General features: G+C 34.4%; 1 protein-coding gene across 3 annotated transcripts in view; it reads right to left on the bottom strand.

Moving 5' to 3' along the window:
• Positions 1-8179, bottom strand: part of LOC118184552 (uncharacterized) — a 90959-nt gene extending 82780 nt beyond the window's left edge. The window contains exons 1-2 of one of the 3 annotated variants that reach the window (XM_085813319.1): positions 8096-8179; positions 7828-7898 (exon numbers count right to left, since the gene is read on the bottom strand). In XM_085813319.1, the coding sequence (XP_085669445.1) occupies positions 7828-7867 (40 nt within the window). In that variant the 5' untranslated portion in view covers positions 7868-7898; positions 8096-8179. Of the gene's footprint in view, positions 1-7827; positions 7899-8031 lie in introns of all 3 variants that reach the window. The other 2 variants (XM_085813320.1, XM_085813321.1) reach the window with 2 other exon arrangements.
• Positions 8180-22761: the final 14582 nt, after the last annotated feature.

Here is a 22761-nt window from a genome sequence, read left to right as displayed (position 1 = left end):
GGAACAAAGAATAATGTAATGTTCCTTTATTTTGTAACCAGAGTTGTTTTATGTTTAGGATCTTTACTGTCAATTTCCCCACCAGAATCCAAATGAAATTTTTAGTTTGTAAAACAAACTGTCTTTTGCCTTTCGGGGCCACATTAGTAGGTTGCTAGATAAGATAAGATTTGTTTGTTTGCTACAAGTTTATTTGAATTCAAATTTTACATTTGAACTTAATTGTTATCATAAGTTATCTTGCCACAGTGGTTGACTGAGTCGTAAGCACAAAGTGTGCCTTCTGTTTTGTACATCTAAACTTTATAATAGAATAAGAGTATATCTTAAATTAATAAGAATATATCTAAACTTTATAATAACTACATTAAAAGACATTGAAATCGGTATCTAAGTGCTTGCCACATAGTCAAATTTTTATATATAAATTGTACTCTTACTTTTATTACAGAGTTTTTATTACAAAAAATTCAAATTTCTGTTAGATTAAATGTTTAAATAATGTAGAAAATTTGCATAAAATTTAAAATAAAAAGTCGACTGTTATGCCAACATACTATTAATAAACAGTAATAATACTCAGTGAAGGTTATTCTTATACAGCTATTAGATTCTGAGATTTACGAAATTTGAGAACTGTAAATTATAAGCAATATATTCCATAATTTAAGCAATATTATATTTTTTATAGTCAGATTAATTATAAAAATGTTATAAAAGCAATAATGAAACCTGATTTTGGTCTATCAAGCAATTACATATCCGTATAGATCTAATTTAAGAAACGAGGCAAAAAAATATTTTTAGACCATGGTAATTTTGATCATTGCCCATTTTAAGAAACATGCAAGAAGTCTAAATTTGCACGTGGTTCCTTAGCAAAGGAAACATCAAGAGTTTACCTCATGCTATTAAAAATGTGTTTTTTCTTGGGGGGGGAGGTTAGAGTTTATAATATGCAGAGTTGACATACGAAAAAAATGTCACATGACGTAATATCAAAAGCATCAGTTTTAACTATGAAATTTTGGCTTTTTTAAAAATATTTTAAAAGTCCTAACGTGTAAGTAACTAAGAAAAACATGCAATTTATCCCTCGCGCCATCATAACTCTGATACCTACCAAATTCGTTAAAGTTATGTGAATAGAAATGGCGGCATGTTTTCAAGCTCAGTATTTAGGGTTACCATAAATAACAATGGGTTAATCTTTGGATTATGGTAACTTGGCGATTTTTTGGCGAAAATTTGGCGACCAACTCTGCTACAGCCACCCTCTATTTTTTTCTTCACCGCCATTTTGTCTTCACGAAGTAAAGACATGTTTCTTTTCTTTTTATTTACTCAACACTTTTCCCAACAATCTGCTAGCCGAATTACACTTATGCTAGAAATTTCATGGAACAGAACTGCTTAATCATGACAAATATTAACTGCAAAATTGGGAAAAAGTGCACAATCGCAAACTCCTTGCCGCGTTTTTCAGATTCGCACATACACAGTAACCATGTACACGTTGACTTATTTTTACTTAAAAAAACATCCCAGAATTGCACAAAAATGGCATTGTGCACACTCTTGACTTTATCCATCTACACTGCCATTTTCTCATAAATTACAAAAACTTGCACGAAAATGCAGGAAGATTTTGTGAATCTTTAAACTCGGTAAAAAGCACATATATGAAATTAGCTGATCGCGAAAAAATATATACCCTTTCCAAGGATGAACATTTCCACGTATAAAATAAATAAAATATCCAAAAACTTTTATCTCTAAATTATCTATTATAAACGTCACCAACGAATTTATAACGCAAACATTAAAAATAGTTGCAAATACTTAGTGTCAAATATTTAAATTATTTCCATGCACGTTTACATCCACTGAAACATATACCAAACTGCTACAAACATATAATTCGCAAAATAACTATCATTTAATTAAAATATAATTAAACCATGTACACGTCGACTTATTTTTACTTAAAAAAACATCCCAGAATTGCACAAAAATGGCATTGCCCACACTATTCACTATATCCATGTACACTGCTTTTTTCTCATAAATTAGAAAAATGTCACGAAAACGCATGAAAATTTTGTGAATCTTTAAATTCGGTACAAAGGATATATATGAAATTAACTGATCGCGAAAAAGTATCGCGAAAAACACCCTTTCCAAGGATGAACATTTTCACGTGTAAAATAAATAAAATATCCAAAAACTTTTTCCTCTAAATTATCTATTATAAACCTCACCTGCCAATTTATAACGCAAACATTAAAAATGGTTCCAAATACTTAGTGTCAAATATTTAAATTCTTTCCATGCACATTTACTTCTACTCAAACGTATTCTAAAATACTACAAACATATAACTTACAAAATCACGATCATTAAATTAAAAAACACTACTTAAAATATAAATAAGCACAAACATTAAATTAATAAAAATTAGCTTACAATCCTAATTACTTTAAAATAAATCATTGCTAATAACAATTTTCCAATAATACCATATTAATTTATTTACTCCTTACATTTAGAACAATGCATAAAAATAATATCCTCAAATGATTGAAAATACTAACTTGCCTAATCTTCTACAAAATCTTGAGTGCATGGCGGATCACAAAATGTCCATTTTCACCAGATTTCTTGCACCGCCATTCAAACTTATCTGTAATATCCTTCCTTTCACACAATCTCATCTCATTCCCACATGTTGGACATTCATACTTATCTGCAATTAATCCTACACTCATACACCATTCAACTTATTCTTTTGAATTATCAGATAAACGCATTAAAAATTTAGAATTCACTTTAGATAGCGCCATGCGATCCAAAAATTAATCAACACCCTTTCACACAACACACAATGAAGCTTAATATAAAATACTATAGTACTGCAGATATTTTCCCAAATTTACCCCCTTTTCCAATTAAAGAACTGTAATTCGTCCATTAATGTCACATGACATATCTCATGATCCCTCATTTCCCTCACACAAAATAATGCGTAATCGGAACTGAGTACTTCTCACATTATTCCCAAAGTCCTAGGTAGTAACCTTTATCGCCTCCAAAATGTAGCTAAACTACCTGTTACAATATTCCAAAGATTAGCCTAACAAGGTTATCAAAATTCTTCATTTATCGCACCCAAATGTCACCCCAAAAAAAATTTCTCGCCAAAAAAGACTAATATTAAAGCTGTGCCTAATTGGAAATTTAATGAATGAAACAAGATTACTAGAACATAATAAAAGTGAACGGGTACAGTAGAATTTAAGGTACCCCTTGTATTATGGCAAAGTTGTTCGATTTATCGCCAAGTTGTTGTTTCATTTATGGTAGCCGGAGTAGTCGAATGTTATGGAAACTCTATTGTTACATAATCAGGTGCATGATTCTGGGAAATTTTAAATCATGGAATGTTTTGTAAACGTTTTTGTGGTGTGTGCTGGTTTGATTCTTTAGACAATAGAATGGCCGAATGTAGTAAGATTAATTTGAAGTTTCTGCCCAATTTGGAGCGAAAGGGGAAAAGAGTTTTAATTGACTGGTGTGTAAATGAAGGTTTACTTAGTAGCATTATAAGTGTTCTGTATGTAGGAAGGATATGCATCTAGTCGAACGTAAAAACCGTTTAGATGGATTTGAATGGGTTTGTAGGAAGAAAAGTTCAGATGGTCACTATGTGAAGCGTTCAATCAGAAAGAATACCTGGTTTGAAAAAGCCATTTGAGTATGATTGATATTTTGATTTTTACGTGGCTCTGGGTGTAACTCACAAATAACTCACAAAATCACGATCATTAAATTAAAAAACACTACTTAAAATATAAATAAGCACATACATTAAATTAATAAAAATTAGCTTACAATCCTAATTACTTTAAACTAAATCATTGCTAATAACAATTTTCCAATAATATCATATTCATTTATTTACGCCTTACATTTAGAACAATGCATAAAAATAATATCCTTAAACGATTAAAAATACTAACTTACCTAATCTTCACAATCTTCATTACGTGGCACGCACACTTTCACTATTTCACACAACACACAATGAAGCTTAATACAAAATAATATAGTATTACAGTTTTCCAAATCCCCCCCCTTTTCCGATTAAAGAACTATAATTGGCTGATCTTTGGAATATGGTAACTGGTAGTTTGGCGACATTTTGGAGGCGATAAAGGTTACTACCTAGGACTTTGGTAATAATGTGAGAAGCACTCAGTTCCGATTACGCATTATTTTGTGTGAGGGAAATGAGAGATCATGCGATATGTCATGTGACATTAATGGACGAATTACAGTTGTTCAATCGGAAAAGGGGGGAAATCTGGAAATTTCGTATTTAGCTATATTCTGTGTTGTGTGAAACGTGACATTAATGGACGAATTACAGTTCTTTAATCGGAAAAGGGGGTTAATTTGGAAAAGCTTCATTGTGTGTTGTGTGAAATAGTGTTGAATTATTTTCAGATTGCATGGCGCTATGTAAAGTGAATTCTAAATTTTTAATGCGTTTATCTGATAATAATAATAAGTTGAGATTGTGTGAAAGGAAGGATATTACAAGTTTAAATGGCGGTGCAAGAAATATGGTGAAAATGGACATTTTGTGAAAAGGAGTGTAAGGAAGGATACGTGGTTTGCTGAAAGTAGTTTGAGTATAGGTGAAATTTTATTAATTTCTTATTTACTTGGTGAATAGACTTCCAGTTGACTACTGGATTTAGGATTTAGAAATTAGCAGTAGTACTGCAGCGACGTAATGAAGATTCTGAAGAAGATTAGGTAAGTTACTATTTTTAATCATTTGATGATATTATTTTTATGCATTGTTCTAAATGTAAGGAGTAAATAAATTAAAATGGTATTATTTGAAAATTGTTACTAGCAATGATTTAGTTTAAAGTACTTAGGATTGTAATCTAATTTTTATTAATTTAATGTATGTGCTTATTTATATTTTTAATTTAATTATATTTTAATTTAATGATCGTGATTTTGTGAGTTATGTTTGTAGTATTTTGGAATACGTTTGAGTAGTATACGTTGAGTATTTTCATGCATTTTCGTGAAATTTTTCTAATTTATGAGAAAAAAGCAGTGTACATGGATATAGTGAAGGGTGTGCGCAATGCCATTTTTGTGTAATTCTGGGATGTTTTTTTAAGTAAAAATAAGTCGACATGTACATGGTTTAGTGATATTTTAATTAAATGATAGTTATTTTGTGAATTTTATGTTTGTAGGAATTTGGTATACGTTTTAGTTGAAGTAAACGTGCATGGAAATAATTTAAATATTTGACACTAAGTATTTGTAATGTTTGCGGTATGAATTCGTTGGTGACGTGTATAATATAATAGATAATTTAGAGGTAAAAGTTTTTAGATATTTTATTTATTTTATACGTGGAAATGTTCATATTTGGAAAGGGTATATACTTTTTCGCGATAAGGTAATTTCATATATGTTCTTTTTACCGGGTTTAAAAATTCAGAAAATTGTCATGCATCTTCGTAAAATTTTTCTAATTTATGAGAAAAAAGCAGTGTACATGGATATAGTGAAGAGTGTGCGCAATGCCATTTTTGTGCAATTCTGGGATGTTTTTTTAAGTAAAAATAAGTCGACGTGTACATGGTTTATGTGTATGTGTTATTGTGAAAAACGCGCAAGGAGTTTGCGATTGTGCACTTTTTCCCAATTTTGCAGTGAATATTTGCCATGATTAAGCAGTTTTGTTAGATAAAATTTTAGTATAAGTGTAATTTGGCTAGTAGATTGTTGGAAAAAGTGTTCAGTAAATAAAAAGAAAAGAAACATGTCTTTACATTGTGAAAACAAGATGGCGGCGGAAAAAAAAAAAAAATAGAGGGTTGCTGTAGCAGAGTTGGTCGCAAAATTTTCGCCAAGAAATCGCCAAGTTACCATTATCCAAAGATCAACGAAAACATCCCAGAATTGCACAAAAATGGCATTGCGCACACTCTTCACTATATCCATGTACACTGCTTTTTTCTCATAAATTAGAAAAATTTCACGAAAATGCATGAAAATACTCAACGTATACTACTCAAACATATTCCAAAATACTACAAACATATAACTCACAAAATCACGATCATTAAATTAAAATATAATTAAATTAAAAACACTACTTAAAATATAAATAAGCACATACATTAAATTAATAAAAATTAGATTACAATCCTAAGTACTTTAAACTAAATCATTGCTAATAACAATTTTCAAATAATACCATTTTAATTTATTTACTCCTTACATTTAGAACAATGCATAAAAATAATATCCTCAAATGATTAAAAATACTAACTTAAATAATCTTCTTCAGAATCTTCATTACGTCGCTGCAGTACTACTGCTAATTTCTAAATCCTAAATCCAGTATTCAACTGGAAGTCTATTCACCAAGTAAATAAGAAATTAATAAAATTTCACCTATACTCAAACTACTTTCAGCAACTTCCTTACACTCCTTTTCACAAAATGTCCATTTTCACCATATTTCTTGCACCGCCATTTAAACTTGTAATATCCTTCCTTTCACACAATCTCAACTTATTATTATTATCAGATAAACGCATTAAAAATTTAGAATTCACTTTACATAGCGCCATGCAATCCGAAAATTAATCAACACTTTTTCACACAACACACAATGAAGCTTTTCCAAATTAACCCCCTTTTCCGATTAAAGAACTGTAATTCGTCCATTAATGTCACGTTTCACACAACACAGAATATAGCTAAATACGAAATTTCCAGATTTCCCCCCTTTTCCGATTAAACAACTGTAATTCGTCCATTAATGTCACATGACATATCGCATGATCTCTCATTTCCCTCACACAAAATAATGCGTAATCGAAACTGAGTGCTTCTCACATTATTACCAAAGTCCTAGGTAGTAACCTTTATCGCCTCCAAAATGTCGCCAAACTACCAGTTACCATATTCCAAAGATCAGCACCTAATGCAACTGAAATTGTATAATTTTTTTTTTTCAAAGTCTAAATTACATCCAAAAATTTTCCAAGTCCAAATCAGTCATGTGTATAATGTGACATGCATGTGTTGGCTTTTGCAACATGTATGCTAAAAAATGTGTTATAAATACAGCTACTCTACCGCATGTTGAAACTGAAGGTGCAGGTAATCAGGAAGTATTGTTTGTTCTACAATTTATCTACCACCTAGAGGGTTTGGTGACATTCATTGACAATATACTGTAATCTCGGAATTAATTCAAAATTAGAACACTTTTTTTAAAAAAATAATACAGCTTGAAATATGCGAGGCACAAACATGATAAACAAATTAACTAGAATAACATGTTCTTAACATGAAATGTGATTATTAAAATAAATCTTAATGCATTTATCTAATCTGTCATATTGATTTCCTGTAAAATGATAATATTAATGATAAATTACATATGACAAAATTGCTGAACGTAAGCCAGATGCTACAACTTTTGAGGAAGCGCTACTGCACAGAACCCGTCAGATCGTGAGAAAATTGCCAAGTTGACAGTCTTTCCACACCAGATATTTTTTCATTTAATTCCTTATTAGTGCGTTTTAACCTTCAAAATTTATTTCGGCATTCCGATTTCCAGATCAACAATGCTAAATTAGCCATTGGTCAGCAACAAATTAAATATTTCTACAAAATTCAGCAGAAGTCAACCTGACTTATTCCATACTGATTTGACGTTTCGGCATAAATTACCAACTAATCATAATCAGATCAAACAAAATTAAAATTTACCTTTGCTAAAAATTCGTAAACTCGGAGAAGCCTTCTTCATATCTGATTTAAGGTTTCTAGATTCTAGTTTCCTAAAATAAAAAGAAAAATAAAATTAATTGATTATCATAACAGTCGTTGCAGCAGATGAACTGAGCTGTTACTGGAGTGGAAAATATTACATGGTTATTGCATTCTAATAGCTACAAAGCAAGATTAACTTACAAAAAAAATCACCTAAAACTAAAACAGTAACAGAAAATTTTAAAAAAAATCTCAGAAAACACACGTTTATTGCATCCAAATTACATAAAATGCTGTAGTTATCAAATTTCGCGCTGACACTATACATAGTACATTTAAAAAGCGGTTGCCAATACGAATTGACTAAATTCAGTTTTACTTCCGTGCTCGTAAAAGTGAAGTAGGCTGGTTGGTTCACTATGACAAACGTAGGATCAGATTGTCTTGATATTGTTCGGAGCTATGGAGATTTCCGGTTATGTTTTTACCACCAATCCTCGAATTCCATATCACAGATTATGTTCTTACTGCATTAATATAATATTAACAAGACATAGTGCACAATAAAAATTAAGCTTTATTTCGGAACTTCGCGCACACTGCCCGACAGCCTGCCTGTGTCGCTCTCCTCGCTACTCGTAAGAAACTTCTCCTCAAGGGTTGCCACACTTATCGGAGGGCGCAAGGCGCGCTCCTTATCGCCATCACCACAGAGTTTCCCCCCAGTTCCTTTAATGGCTATTCAAAGGAACGACATAGGTTATGAAATTATCTCAGAGTATCCGTGCTGTCGGGTATTTTTTTTTTTTTATGATTACAAAATTAGAATATAAAATTAGAAAAGATCAAAATGCAATTCAATATATAACAAGGTATTGACACATATAATAAACATGAAATAACAAGAAATATGTTAAGATATGAATTTTAAAAGAAATGTTTTAAATTGTTACGTAAGAAGCAAGTTTCTTAGGGAAGTGAACATGTCTTCCCGATCTGGTGACAGTTTGTGTCTTAGAGAGTTCGTTTGCAGATTTATTCTGCTGAACTGTCTTTAAGTCTTTATTTGTTTTCAGTTCAGGCAAATTAGAGTCCGAAAGTAAATAGGCTGGTTTCACACGGTCTAAAGACACAGTAGATTTCAGACCGTTAACATCAATTGTGAAAGTTTTGTCTGTTCTAGAAAGAACTTTATGCGGACCTGTATATGGTTGGCACAGAGGTGGCTTTACTCGATCGACACGTAAGTATACATGCGTACACGACTTTAAGGTAGCACTTACGTAACATTTTTCTTGGCAATGTGCAGATGTTGCTATTGGATTCAACTGTTGCATTCTATGCCGAAGATTCGTGATAAATTGTGTGTCATACGGAGATATCTTAGATGACGTTATCATATCACTAGGCAGCTTGAGAGTTGTGCCGTACACCAGTTCAGCACAAGATGACTGTAGATCTTCCTTTACGGCTGTCCGAATACCAAGCATAACAACTGGTAGTGTTTCAGTCCAGTTATTGGTCTCGTGAGCCTTGAGAGAAGATTTTAAATGTCGATGAAATCGTTCAACAATGCCGTTGGACATTGGATGATAGGCTGTTGTTGTGATTCTGTTCGTACCTAAAATGCGCGTGAATTCTGCAAAAAGTGCGGATCTCATTTGAGAACCTTGGTCTGTTGTTATGATCGATGGGCAGCCAAAACGAGATATCCAACAGTTGAAGATGGCTCTGCAAATGGTTTCCGTTTTCATATCCGGGATGGGAATGGCTTCAGGCCATCTGGAGAATCTATCTATTAGAGTCAAAAGGTACACGTTGCCTTCTGATGGAGGTAACGGTCCGACGATATCCATATGGATTTCTGAAAAACGTGCATCAGGAAGAGAGAATGTGCCCAGTGGTGCTTTAGTATGCCTAGTAATTTTCGATTTTTGGCAAGATTCACAGGATTTCACCCAATTTTTGATATGACGTTTCATATCGGGCCATACATAACGAGAACAAATAAGCTTCGTAGTAGCTGCAATTCCTGGATGTGACAGATTATGCAGATGATTAAAGATGAGTCTGCGAAAGGAATTCGGAACAAATGGACGAGGAATGTCTGTTGATATGTCACAAAGAATATTACCATCAGAATACTGGCATGGTTTAAATTCCAGTTTCAAAGATGATGTGTTGTTTTTGAGAAGGTCTTGTACCTCCGGATCATGCCGTTGAGCTTCTGAAAATTTTTTAAAATCCAAAAATGGAGATTTTGTTATGGAATCAATTTCGATTCTTGAAAGAGCGTCAGCAACGACGTTTTTTGAACCTTGCACATGCCTAATATCAGTAGAGTTCTGAGAAATAAAATCTAAATGTCGCAATTGTCGAGGTGAACATTTATGAGGGTTCTGTTTAAAAGCGTATATTAACGGTTTTTGATCCGTATAAATTATAAAATTTCTGCCCTCTAACATGTGTCGGAATTTCTTAATTGCAGAATAAATAGAAAATAATTCCCTATCGTACGCGGACCATTTCTGTTGACTTTTATTGAGTTTCATAGAGAAAAATGCTATAGGTTCCCATGTTTGTTGAGACAATTGCATAAGTGTGCCGCCTATTGCGACGTCTGAGGCATCTACCCAGATGCTTAGTTGGGCTCCGGGAATAGGGTGTCTCAAAAGGGTAGCCTGAGCAATGGCATTTTTGGCAGCAATAAAGGCTTGTTCAGCATTCTCGTTCCAATTTAATTGTGGGGATGAATCCTGAACACGAGAACGAGATTCCTTTTTATTAATATAGCCTTCTAACAATTTTATTAAAGGAGAAAGAATATGTGCTGCTTTAGGTATGAAACATCTATAAAAGTTAAACATGCCTAAAAATCGGCGAAGCTGAGTGAGAGTGGTAGGTTGAGGAAAATCTAAAATACATTTGACTTTGTCAGGAAGAGGTTCAATTCCGTTTTCACTAAGGTGAAAACCTAAGAAATCAATAGACGTTTGACTAAAGGTGCATTTTGAAACATTTATGCAAAGTCCATATTCCTGAAGTTTGGAAAATAAAGCTTTCAAATGCCTGCAATGTTCCTCAGAATCTTTAGAGGCTATGAGCAAGTCATCGACAAAAGCGTAAACGCCTTCTAAATCCCGCGTGACTTCATCTATAAAACGTTGAAAAGTCGCAGATGCATTGCATAAGCCGAATTGCATACGGATACTTTCGAATAAACCGAATGGTGTGCATATGGCGGTTTTGTGAATGTCGGCTGGGTTAATTGGTATTTGATGGTATGCCTTAATCAGGTCGACATGACTAAAAATTTTAGTACCGTGCAATGCAGCAGTAAAATCGGCTAAACATGGAATAGGGTATTTGTCTTTTATTGTTTGAGTGTTCAATGCTCGATAATCTCCTACAGGTCTCCATTCCAGACTTCCCTTTTTTTGGAACCATGTGAAGTGGGGATGCATAATTGCTGCTCGAAGGTCTCAAATGCCCCAATTGCATCATAGTTTGAAATTCTTGTTTTGCTATTTTTAAGCGATCTGGAGCTAACCGACGAGGTTTTGCAACCACAGGTGGACCTTTAGTTATGATATAATGAACAGTGTTGTGTTTAACAGGTTGGTTAGGATCTGGTAATCTAGTAACTGAAGGAAATTCTTTTAAAATTTTGTGATATGGTGTATCACTAAATACAGTTTTTACTGAATAAATGCTTGCATTTTTCAAGCAACCGACGGTTTTAAAATGCGTTTTTAAATCTTTGAGACATTTGTTTCTGAGATCAGGCACCAATTCAAAGAAATGGAGAAAATCTGCTCCAAGAATGGGTGTACTAACATTTGCTATAAGAAAAGTCCATGTAAACTGTCGTCTTAATTTGAAATCCAAAGAAAGTGTTTTTTGACCATAAACATGAATAGTAGAAGAATTAGCAGCGAAAAGTGTTTGTTGGGACGAATTCCGTTTTTGAGAATTATTTGCTGGAAGTAAGGACACGTCAGAGCCGGTATCGACCAAGAATGAAAGGTTTGTTCTACGGTCACGAACGAACAGGCGACGTGAAACTTGAGGCAAAGAATAAGTCGCCTCTATTCTTTGCTGGTTTCGTTTCCCTGCCATGAACAAGGTTTTGTACATTTGTCATCTCTACACTTTTTCCCAAAACGTCTATGATACCAGCAAACAGAATAATCTCTCCTTTTGGAATTGCTTCTTTCTCTATTGCGATCTCCGCGGTTTGGCGAGCGACCACGAGAAAGAGAAATGCGATCAATACGTTTGTTTAATTTTTCTATTTGTTTAAATAATTTATCCTCAAGAGACTGATCGACTGTGCGAGAAACGGCACAAGTCCCTGGGGTTGGATTTACTTCTAAAATTTTGTCGGCAATTTCTGCAGCTTTATCTACAGTTAAATTGGAAACCGCTGCCAAAATAGACTGAACAGTCGAAGGCAAACGTTGAAGGAATAATTCTAACATTAAGTTATCAGGAACATTTAAAGATTCTGCTCGACGTTTCATATTTCTAAGCAAATCGGAAGGTTTTCGAGAACCTAATTCTTCTCCAGATAATAATTGGCGAATTTCTTGCTGAGAAGATTCTCCTGAACGATTTATTAACTCAGTTTTAAGCTTTGCATATGGATCAATAGGGTCTGGTTTCATAAGTAAATCCCGTACTAATGATGCGATATCTGGAGGAAGATGAGAAACTACATAATTATATTTAGTAATGGATTCTGTGATAGGTTTGGGGGTGGCAAGAGCAAAGGTACTTTCACACATAATAAACCATAAAGATGGGTCTGATCGGTTATAAACCGGAATTTGGACGGCATAAACATCAGACATTGTGCAAGGTTTTTAAGCCAAAATAAAAGCAAAAATTTAACTAAAGAAAATTAAATTAAATGATAAGTAAAAACAGAATTATAAAATGATCTATACTTACTACTCATCTGTGATCCGGAGGACGAAAACCGATGTAGTCCATTACTTCTGGTTTGGAGATCTTGAGTGATGGCTTGTAGTCAAAACCGAAAGTGCTTGAGAACTGTTCATACGATTTAACACAGTCCGGGTTACCATTATGGAGATTTCCGGTTATGTTTTTGCCACCAATCCTCGAATTCCATATCACAGATTATGTTCTTACTGCATTAATATAATATTAACAAGACATAGTGCACAATAAAAATTAAGCTTTATTTCGGAACTTCGCGCACACTGCCCGACAGCCTGCCTGTGTCGCTCTCCTCGCTACTCGTAAGAAACTTCTCCTCAAGGGTTGCCACACTTATCGGAGGGCGCAAGGCGCGCTCCTTATCGCCATCACCCCAGAGCCTTGGTTTCGCCAGCTTGGCTCCTTTAAGGATCTGGAAGCTGGATGTGTATTATTTTACAACTTTTTCTGTTTTGAAAACTCAAGTATTGAAACATTATGTATATGCTTGCGAAAAAATTGTTTCAGTTATTCTTATATAACTACACTATAATCTCGTATTATTCAGTTCTCATATAACTACGAAATATGTTTCTGTTATTACAGAATTAGAATACTTTTTTATTATTAGAACACTTTTCTATTATTACAGAAATATGTTTCTATTATTTACTTAAAAATGCAGTATTTGATAAACTTCTCTCTCTCTTTTGGTGTAAAGGTGTATTCTTCGAATAATATCCGAAAGTTTTGATACTCCGATATTTTCGTTTTTGATGGCGCTAGCGTGAAATATAGCATGTTATTTCCAGCACCTCAGATTATTCTCGGATGGAGTTGCCCTATATACAAAATTAAGAGAAATTTTCCAATAGGAAAGTCCGAAATTTAAAATAAAAGGAGAACCTATTCCTAGTATCGAATGGGCAAGGAAAATGGCTGTCGACGGCAAAGAGCGATCGTTAACTGTAGCTTCATATGATATGGGTGGACGAATCAAGAATGTAGCGTGATCACGTGATGCAGATAGAGAAATCAAAAGTTTTGAGTCCAGAGATGTAAGTTTACAGTTCGGGCTGTTCGAGATTTGCAAGAACTAACCGTTCTCCTTTCTCCTAATAAACTTAAAATAAAATAACTTTACATATAAAATTCTACAGCGTCATATTTATTTTCAAAATCCTTAGAACTGCAACAAACTACAGCAAAGAACAGATGGTTGCCACTCTTGCAGTGACAAACTATGAAAAGAAAATAACAAATGAGACTGGGTTCTAACAATACTCCCACCTTTTGATTGATGACATATACTTAATCAATCAAAACAAAATATAATAAAAAATACTGTCCATACAAATATTAAGGCTAAATAGTAAACAAAAGAAAAAAAATTAAGTTCTTGAATTTCTACTCTAAAATAACTCAAGTAGTGTTCAGGTTAGAAATCTAGATGGAATTTTGATTTGTCGTCCACTTCTAGTCACGACAGTCTTAATGTCCTTTGATAAATCTACAGCTGAATTATTCTTTGGTAATTTTGAGACTAAACTGTCTTCACCCTGCGTCTCAGTTTCATTTGCCTCATCTGACTCCAAAGATGAAGGTATTTCGAGAGGAAATATTCTCTGGATTGGTCGAACTAATTCTCCAGACATGGGTTTGACACGAACTACTCGAATGTTGCCGTCTTTTCCGGGATATAGTTCAATTACTTTTGCTAGAGGCCACAACACCTTGCGTTTGTCATCACATTCGATAAGAACTATATCACCGATTTTTATCTGTTGAGAAATCGGCACTGTAGATGGACGTTGCACTAGCAAGCCGGGATATTCATTTCTAAATCTCTTTCTCAAGAGCTCTCGTAAATTCTGTAAATGTCTCAGTCTCTTGTTGAAATCAACTTTATCAAGATAATCCAAGTCAGGAACTCTAAAGACTGGAATTTCACCTAAAAACAAGGATGGTGTCAAAGGGATGAGATCATCAGAGTCCTCTGACACATAAGTGAGTGGTCTGGTATTCACAGTTGCTTCGCAGTCGCACAGCACACTCATCAATTCTTCATAATTCAGACATGACTGGCCTAGGACTCTACGCAAAAGCTTCTTAATCATTTGAACAAGTCGTTCCCAAAAGCCACCCCACCATGGTGGTGCGGGTGGACTGAACTTCGAATCGATCTTGTTTGTGGCGGCTTCTATCTCAATGGTATTCCAATTAATCGATCTCAAGAGATTATTGGATCCGACAAAATTGCTTCCCTTATCGCTATAAATTATCGATGGCCTCCCTCTACGGGCAATAAATCTTCTAAGACCAAGTAAAATTCCTTGAGTTGAAAGGGACAAAATCAGTTCCAAATGGACCGCCCTGAAAACCGCACATGTGAAAAGTAAAATCCAAGCTTTTCTTTTATCCTTCAAAATTAATGGGCCAGCTAAATCAACGCCGACAATCTCGAAAACACGAGCCTCTCTAACTCTGTTTTCTGGTAGAGTAGCAGGCACAGTCTGTAGTCGATTACCTCCATGTTTCCTGCACCTGACACATGCATATAAAGCTTTTCGAATCGTAGCTCTACTTTTCAGGATCCAAAACGTCTCTCTAAGTGTTGACATCAGTACGTGAATTCCTGCATGAGACATGGAGAGATGTTTATCAATTATCAATTTCTCCACAATCTTATGATTCTTCGGAAGTAACATAGGATAAATAAAATTTTCATGGTTTTTCCTTTCAGTCAACCTAGACCTGACACGTAAAATTCCTTCGTCATCTTTGAACACACTTATTGACTTCAGCTCCTTAATATCATCAGATGAAAAAGAATCATGTTGAATAATCTTCACGATAGATTTCTCAGCCCTTATCAATTCATAAACTTTTAACTCTCCTGATTCTCTTTCTTCTTTCCTCTTTCGGGTATTTCCTATGAATCTGTGTATCCACCCAATCATTCTAAGTATTTTCTTATACTTTGAAAAATAGCCAAAGAATTGTGAAGACATATCGCTAACATTGCTTAACGAAACTATAACTGCTTTACGTTTTTCAGTATTAACCTCTTCTTTATTATCGATTGGGATAGAACGAGGCCATTCTTCTTCCGCAGTGCCAACCAAGGTGGGCCCTCCCACCATCTTGATTCAATGAGTTTCTTCACAGAGCATTCTCTTGATGGCATATCGGCTGGGTTTTCCGCACCTGGTACATGATGCCAATTTTCACGATCCGATAGGATTCTAATTTCTGAAACTCTGTTGTTCACAAAAGTGCTCCAAACTTCTACGTTCTTTATCCAGAACAGTGCACGCCAATAAGACAAGCAAGCGATTCAAGTCGTGGTATACTTATTTTTTTTCAAGGGAGCCACTCGTGCTTTGGCTTGCACTAGGTTCACTTTGACTTCTTTATTTTGACTTCTCAAATATACTCCACTTGCATAAGATCCCTGTGAAGCATCGGCAAACGTATGCAAACTAAAAGATTGTCCTTCTGTCAATGAAAGTAGTCTGGGAATCTTCACAGAGGATAACAAGGGTAATTCTTTGACCCACTTCAAGAATTTTCTTTTAATTTCTTCAGGTAGCTCTGCATCCCAGCTCAATTTAGTTTCCCAGCTCCTTTGCAAGTATAACTTTGGAAGGTGTGTAAAAGGGCATGTGAAACCTATTGGGTCAAAACCTCTCTGTACAATCGATAGAACGTTTCGTCTTGTCACTGAGAGATCAATCAAGTTGATATTAGGGATGTCACAAAACAAAGAATCTTCATATTTATCCCACAGAAGACCAAGTACTTTCAATAGTTCGCTCATTGTAGATTTTCCACTGTTCAGTTCTGTTTGTTCCCGCCCTCTTAAGTCAAAGTTAGCACTTGCCATTAACTGAGTTGATTTTGCAATAAAGTATTCTGCTTCTTCATTCGAATTCACTGAAGTGACACAGTTGTCAACATAGAAGGAATTTTTCAATTTCGTAGCCACTTCCTTCAAAGAAGATTCACATTGGTCTAAATGAGAGTTGATCACTGCTCCTAAAAGAAAAGGACTGCATTTCAGTCCGAAGACTACTCTGCAATGGCGAAATTTTCTTATTTCCTTTTGTTCCGAGGTTTTCCACCATAGAAATCTTAGAAAATCACGATCAGATCTTTGAACAGATATTTGAAGAAAAGCTCTTTTAATATCTGAGATAATCCCTATTTTTCCTTGCCTAAATTCAAGAAGCAATCTAGGTATTAATTCAATCAAATTTTGACCTTTTGCTAAACAGTCATTAAGTGACCGGAAATCTTTTTGCTTGCACGAAGCGTCAAATACAGGCCTTACTGCTGTTCTACAGTTATCTTTGAAGACTGGTCTGTGGGGAAGATAATGATTGTTAACTCGTTCCTCTTCTTCTATTACTTCTTCTATTACCCCAGATTCGAGCCATTCTTGGAACACTGCATTGTATGTTTCAAATTTATCTTTCAACATAAGCTTCTTTGTCGTGGAAATCAATCGCTTTTCAGCAACTTCTCTGTTACTTGGTAAAGCTTCTTTATCGTTGATCCAAGGTAAACTGACTTCATAGCGATCATCCACCCTCTTCAGAGTCTTGTGAAAGTGATCCCACACTGCTTCTTCTAACTCTTAGTCAGTTTTACTTTCTTTGGCATCTGTAATTCCCAGTGCTTCTAGCTTCCACAAGTTTTCTATGTCACTGCTGTGAGTCAACATCGATGTTATGGTTGAAGACATGGACAAGGAGTTTCTTTCTGAAACGTTATCTTTTATCTTTCCCATAATTGTCCATTCAAGTAGTGATTCCACAGCAGTCAGCCCATTTTCTAATTTCTGAATTCTTCCGGTTAACAGAACACCTGCGACGTCAGCTCCAATAAGAACTTCTATTTTCAAATCCTTTTTTCCTACATCAGATGCATGGATATTCTTCTGTCTTAGTTCTTCTATCCATGGTCCAGGCTATAAACTGACTACTGGTCTACAAATCTTCGACTGTTCCAACAAGATTAGTTGTCTAGTAAAATCACTTCTTAGGCTTCTAACGTTCACTTCATAGCGTTTGTGAATTTATCTCTTTGTTGTTACTCCTCCAAAAAGTGCATGGATTAAAGATTCAGATACAATTGCTTGGCACCCTTTGTCTACAGCAGTCTCCTTTAATATGTATGAACTTTGCGATCCTGTATCGATAAGTGCTCTTACTGTCTTCTGCTTTTTGTTTGCATCTATATTAATTAATAGTGTTTGAAGAAACACTACATCTAGGAAATTAGTGCTCGCAAGTGAAACTTTATGTGTTTCCTCTTCATTATTCTTTTCAACATCATTGCTCTTTTGATTGGGGGGCAAATCCGGACACATCACACCCCAATGTCTTTTCGAGCATATCATACATCGTACATTTGTTTTACATTGCTTGGCCCTGTGTCCAATTTTGATGCAGAAGAAGCAACCCTTCTTTTTCTTACTTTCATCATTCTTTTGGCTCAGAGGCATCTTCTGAGCAACAAAGCAATCTCGACTTTCATTAAATTTTTCACAAAATATGCAAGAATTCTTCTCACTATAATTGGTTGCTTTATTATGGCCTGAGAATAAATCATTTGCTGTAGGCACGAAACACTCTGGTACCTTTTATCTTTTCTACTTTCTCTCTTGGCACCCAAATCAATTAATTTAAATCCAGCTTTTGCCAAAGAAATTCTCTGCTCTCCTTCCACTTCATTCTTTAAAAACAATAATAATTGTTTCAATTTCTCAGAGTGAGAATTTTCCGCTGTAATTATTGATGCATAATTTCTAATCCAAACTCGTAAAATTTCCTAGGGAATGCAAGATTCCACGAGCGGAAACAGCATTGCAGCGTATTTATCGCTTGTCATTCCTATTGACTCCAACGAACGCAAATACGACTCTAACTTCATACAATTCTGATATACTGTATTTTCCCTTTTGATGAGTGACATTTTTAATAATCAAACCTAATAATTCCCGAATATAGAATTCTACCAACAATTCTTCCCTGCCAAACCTATTTTTTAAGCTTTCTATAACTTTTTCATAATTTTCGGCAGTTGCAGGGAAGCTATTTACAATATCCCTTGGTCTCGTACCAGGTACGGTCGCTTGAACGAGATAATGCATCCTATCCTCGTTTTGAATTTCTTCATCTTCATGTATTCGACGAAATTGCCCCCAAAACGGTAACCAATCTTTAATTTCGCCACCGAATTGTTTTAACTCAATTTTAGGTAATTTCAGTTTCCGTTTGTTGGAATTCGGCGGAACACTGCCTATGGATAGTGTCGTTTGGCGATTGAAGAATAATTCCGTTTCTACTCGTATTAAATCTATTTTTTCTTTGTATTCTTCAATTTTCGCCCATTCACTTTCAAACTGATCATTTGAAGAAAATTCCGAATTTAATATTTGAGTATCAAATGCATTAAGTTCAACAGATAAACGTTCTAAAGTAATAAGTTTCGTTTTTACAGATTTTGCATCAGGAATTTCCTTTTATAATTCTTGCAAAATCGCATTAATTGTTCTCGTAAAAGACGCTCTGACAGGTTTTCGTTTCTCAATTAACGATTCCACTTAATAAAAATAAATTCAATAAAGTCAAATAGAATTAAATTCGATAAAACCAACAAAATTACCTAGACTTGTTTTACCGATCACTTCCATCGTCACCAAAATTGTTCGAGATTTGCAAGAACTAACCGTTCTCCTTTCTCCTAATAAACTTAAAATAAAATAACTTTACATATAAAATTTTACAGCGTCATATTTATTTTCAAAATCCATAGAACTGCAACAAACTACAACAAAGATCAGATGGTTGCCACTCTTGCAGTGACAAACTATGAAAATAAAATAAAAAATGAGGCTGGGTTCTAACACAGGCTAAGAGTAATCAGGAAATATGAGATTACTACTTTGCGACAAGTTCAACTCTCAGATAAAAGTGGGATAAACGCAAAGCGGAATGAAACGAAATGCCGCGGACTAGAATTCCTTCTTAGACATCCTATAGCCTTTCCGAGGTCTCGTTCATCTGCGATGTCACTAAAGTTCGGTCTGTTTACCTGTAGCCGTGATTTCGAGTTTCCTTCCGAGATATTTCTAAATAAAAAGTCGAATAATTGAAGTTGAAACATATCTATCTCAAATATTGGTTGCTATGTAGAATAAGTCTTAATTACGAAAATTTTCCACAGTAATTTATTATTTAACCAAAATTCATTACAGAATTTGCCGGTAAAGTGGTTTTTGACTCTGACTACTGTGCCGAAGAGCCAGGGTTCTAATCCTGCAGAAATGATGAATGTTTGTAAATGTATAGTGTGTGTGGGGGGCGTGGGAACATTCAAAATATGAGCGAGCCGAAAGTCCTCTCTGGTTGTGGTAAAGGAGAGGGGTAGGAGATCCTCGTGTCTACGCCCCCTGTGTGCTGTCCTTCAAAACCGAGGGGAAACTGAGCATAAAGTTGGAATGCCACCTGAATAGTGCTCAAAGTTCTGGTCAACGAAAAGCGCATCTTGCACTCCTTGGTACGACAATAATTTGTGGGAGTTTTCTGGTTGCATCAGGCAAGTGACATTAGTAACAACAACAACAACAACATGAATTTTACAAGAGGTGGAAAAGATGTAGTATAATAATAATTAAATGTTGAAATAGAGGAAATTCAAATTAAGATTATTTATTCTGTACCTAGAAATTAATGAGAGTATAGAAAGCTGTATCAGTTTGTCTCTAATGTTTGGAATCTAATCTGTTTGAGATTTAAATTTCTTTGTATTGATAAAGCCCATTTCGATCGAATCGATTTTGCAGTATTTGCTTCACAGAGGAATCTGAATTATTGTAAATTTAAAAGTAATTTAAGTAAAAGTAGGTCAAAAAAGATTTAAACAGATTTTTTAGTTTTAATTAAAAGTAGATCAAAACAGAATTGGAAAAAATTCTAAGTGGCTAGATTCCAAAGTCGTTTTGCAGTTTCTTAGTGTAATTAGTAGTAAAGCTGTAACAGCATTTAAGTAGTATTTAACTAGCAAGGTTATGCATATGATATAATGTAGGAACGGGCAAACTATGGTGCGCGGGCCAAATCTGGCCCGGCGGAAGGTTCTATGCGGCCCGAGGATAGAATTTTAATTTGCCGGTCCGAAACAAATTAAAAGAAATATATAATATATATCCATCTCCTTTTCTAGTTTGTTTAAATATTATTTTTTTTATTCCTTTTTTTTTTCAAAGGACTGATGATCTTTTTACTTTCTCTATTTTTGTTCTACAAAACATAAATTGCGGAAATAGCAAGCAGAGACAGCTTTCAATCGGTAAAGTGTTAAAAGAGGAAGTTTTTTCTTATTTATAGCTCTAGATTGGCTCCAACAAGCGTTATCTCTTTCTCTGGGAGCAGACATATGGGACATATAGAATTAGACCTTTCAGAAAAAACTTAATCTTAACTTAAAACTTAATCTGTTTGCTGGGCAGCTAGCTAAAAACGACTTGTCTCATCTCCCGAGATTAAATTCAGTATCCTCAGTAAATGAAGAGAAGCTTAAGAATTATGAAGGTGGCTTGAAAAAACTGTATTTTGATTTCGAACGAAGATTTCAAGATTTCAGTGTCATTCAAACAGAATTGGATAATTTTACCATGCCTTTCAACTTAAATTGTGAAGCAGTGGTGAAGTCAGATTTGCAGCTTGAATTAATTGGTTGCAATTTAACAATAATCTTAAGCAGTTGTTTCCAGTGGCAGCTCGTGGTGAAAATTAGTAGGGGTGCTGTTCCAAAAAAAAAAAAAAAAAAAAAAAAAAAAAAAAAATTAACCTTTAAAAATTGTCTAAAAGGGTTGGATTATTTAATTAATGACAAAGCACACGAGGGCTATCTGCCTAAAGGGAGGGATGCCTTCGTGCAGGACTTTCTAAGGGAAACTGACTCGTATACACGTTACACATGGGAAAAACCACGAAAACGCCCATGCAGCCAACCCGTTCGCGGGATTTGAACCTCGGACCGAACTACCAGTGTTCAGCGTCTTTACCGCTCGGCCGCTGGTGGGCACAATTGTCTAAAAGGAAACAAACATGTATAAAAAGAAAATTTATTTTGAAACTTCATGAAATCTTACAAGAAAAAAATTAAACATTTCTTAATTACTTTAACCAAAATTGTTACAGTTCAATCTTTCTCTATTCATTTAAAAATGAAATCCATTCTTCTTGTTTTAATTTGCTCGAAAAGATCAATAATTTTCTCCTTGATCTCTGGATGACAACTGAGGAAATTTTTGTTTATTGAAAGCAATCCAAGCGCACTTAATCTTTCCGAATTCCTAGTGCTTCTTAGAAAAATTAAATGTTGAAAAGCAGCGTTCTGCCTCTGATGTAGTCATGGGAACTCTCAAGAGAATTTTTATCTGTTTCGTAATTTCACTAAGAATGTATCTAGGTTATTTTCGAAGATAAATTTCAGTAGCTCAATTAATTTGCAATATTCATGGATATCAGACCCACAATAGAATACTTTTAGTTCGGTTTCAAGCTTTTCTTTGTCAGTCATTGTATATGCTTCAGTGTTCAGTACTATTTCTTCTGTAGAATGTTCATTCCTAAAACTAGCAAAGCATATTTTGTTTAACAATTTAGCAGCTAAGTGTTTAGTGGAAGAATATCTTTGCATTATATCTATACATAGTTATAAAGTCACGTATTTCCTTAGCTTCTGCCATCAGTGTCTTTGAAAAATTCTCACAGTATTTTAAGTTTCTTAATTCTAAAATAGCAGTTTTGAAATATGTTGCATAGTCGTTAACTTTAAACACACTAATTTCTCTGGATTGCATTTAGTTGTATATTATTTCAACATGAGGCATCTGATAAAAAAGCTCTAAGCAAAACTTGAAATTATCATCATTTAGATATTTTAAAATTCCTGTTGCTTTTGCAATAGCTT

This window comes from Stegodyphus dumicola, chromosome 3, assembly GCF_044657685.1.
Source record: "Stegodyphus dumicola isolate Sdum_Otavi_A_Nest chromosome 3, ASM4465768v1".
Classification (NCBI taxonomy): domain Eukaryota; kingdom Metazoa; phylum Arthropoda; class Arachnida; order Araneae; family Eresidae; genus Stegodyphus; species Stegodyphus dumicola.
This window is presented reverse-complemented; position numbering and strand designations above follow the sequence as displayed.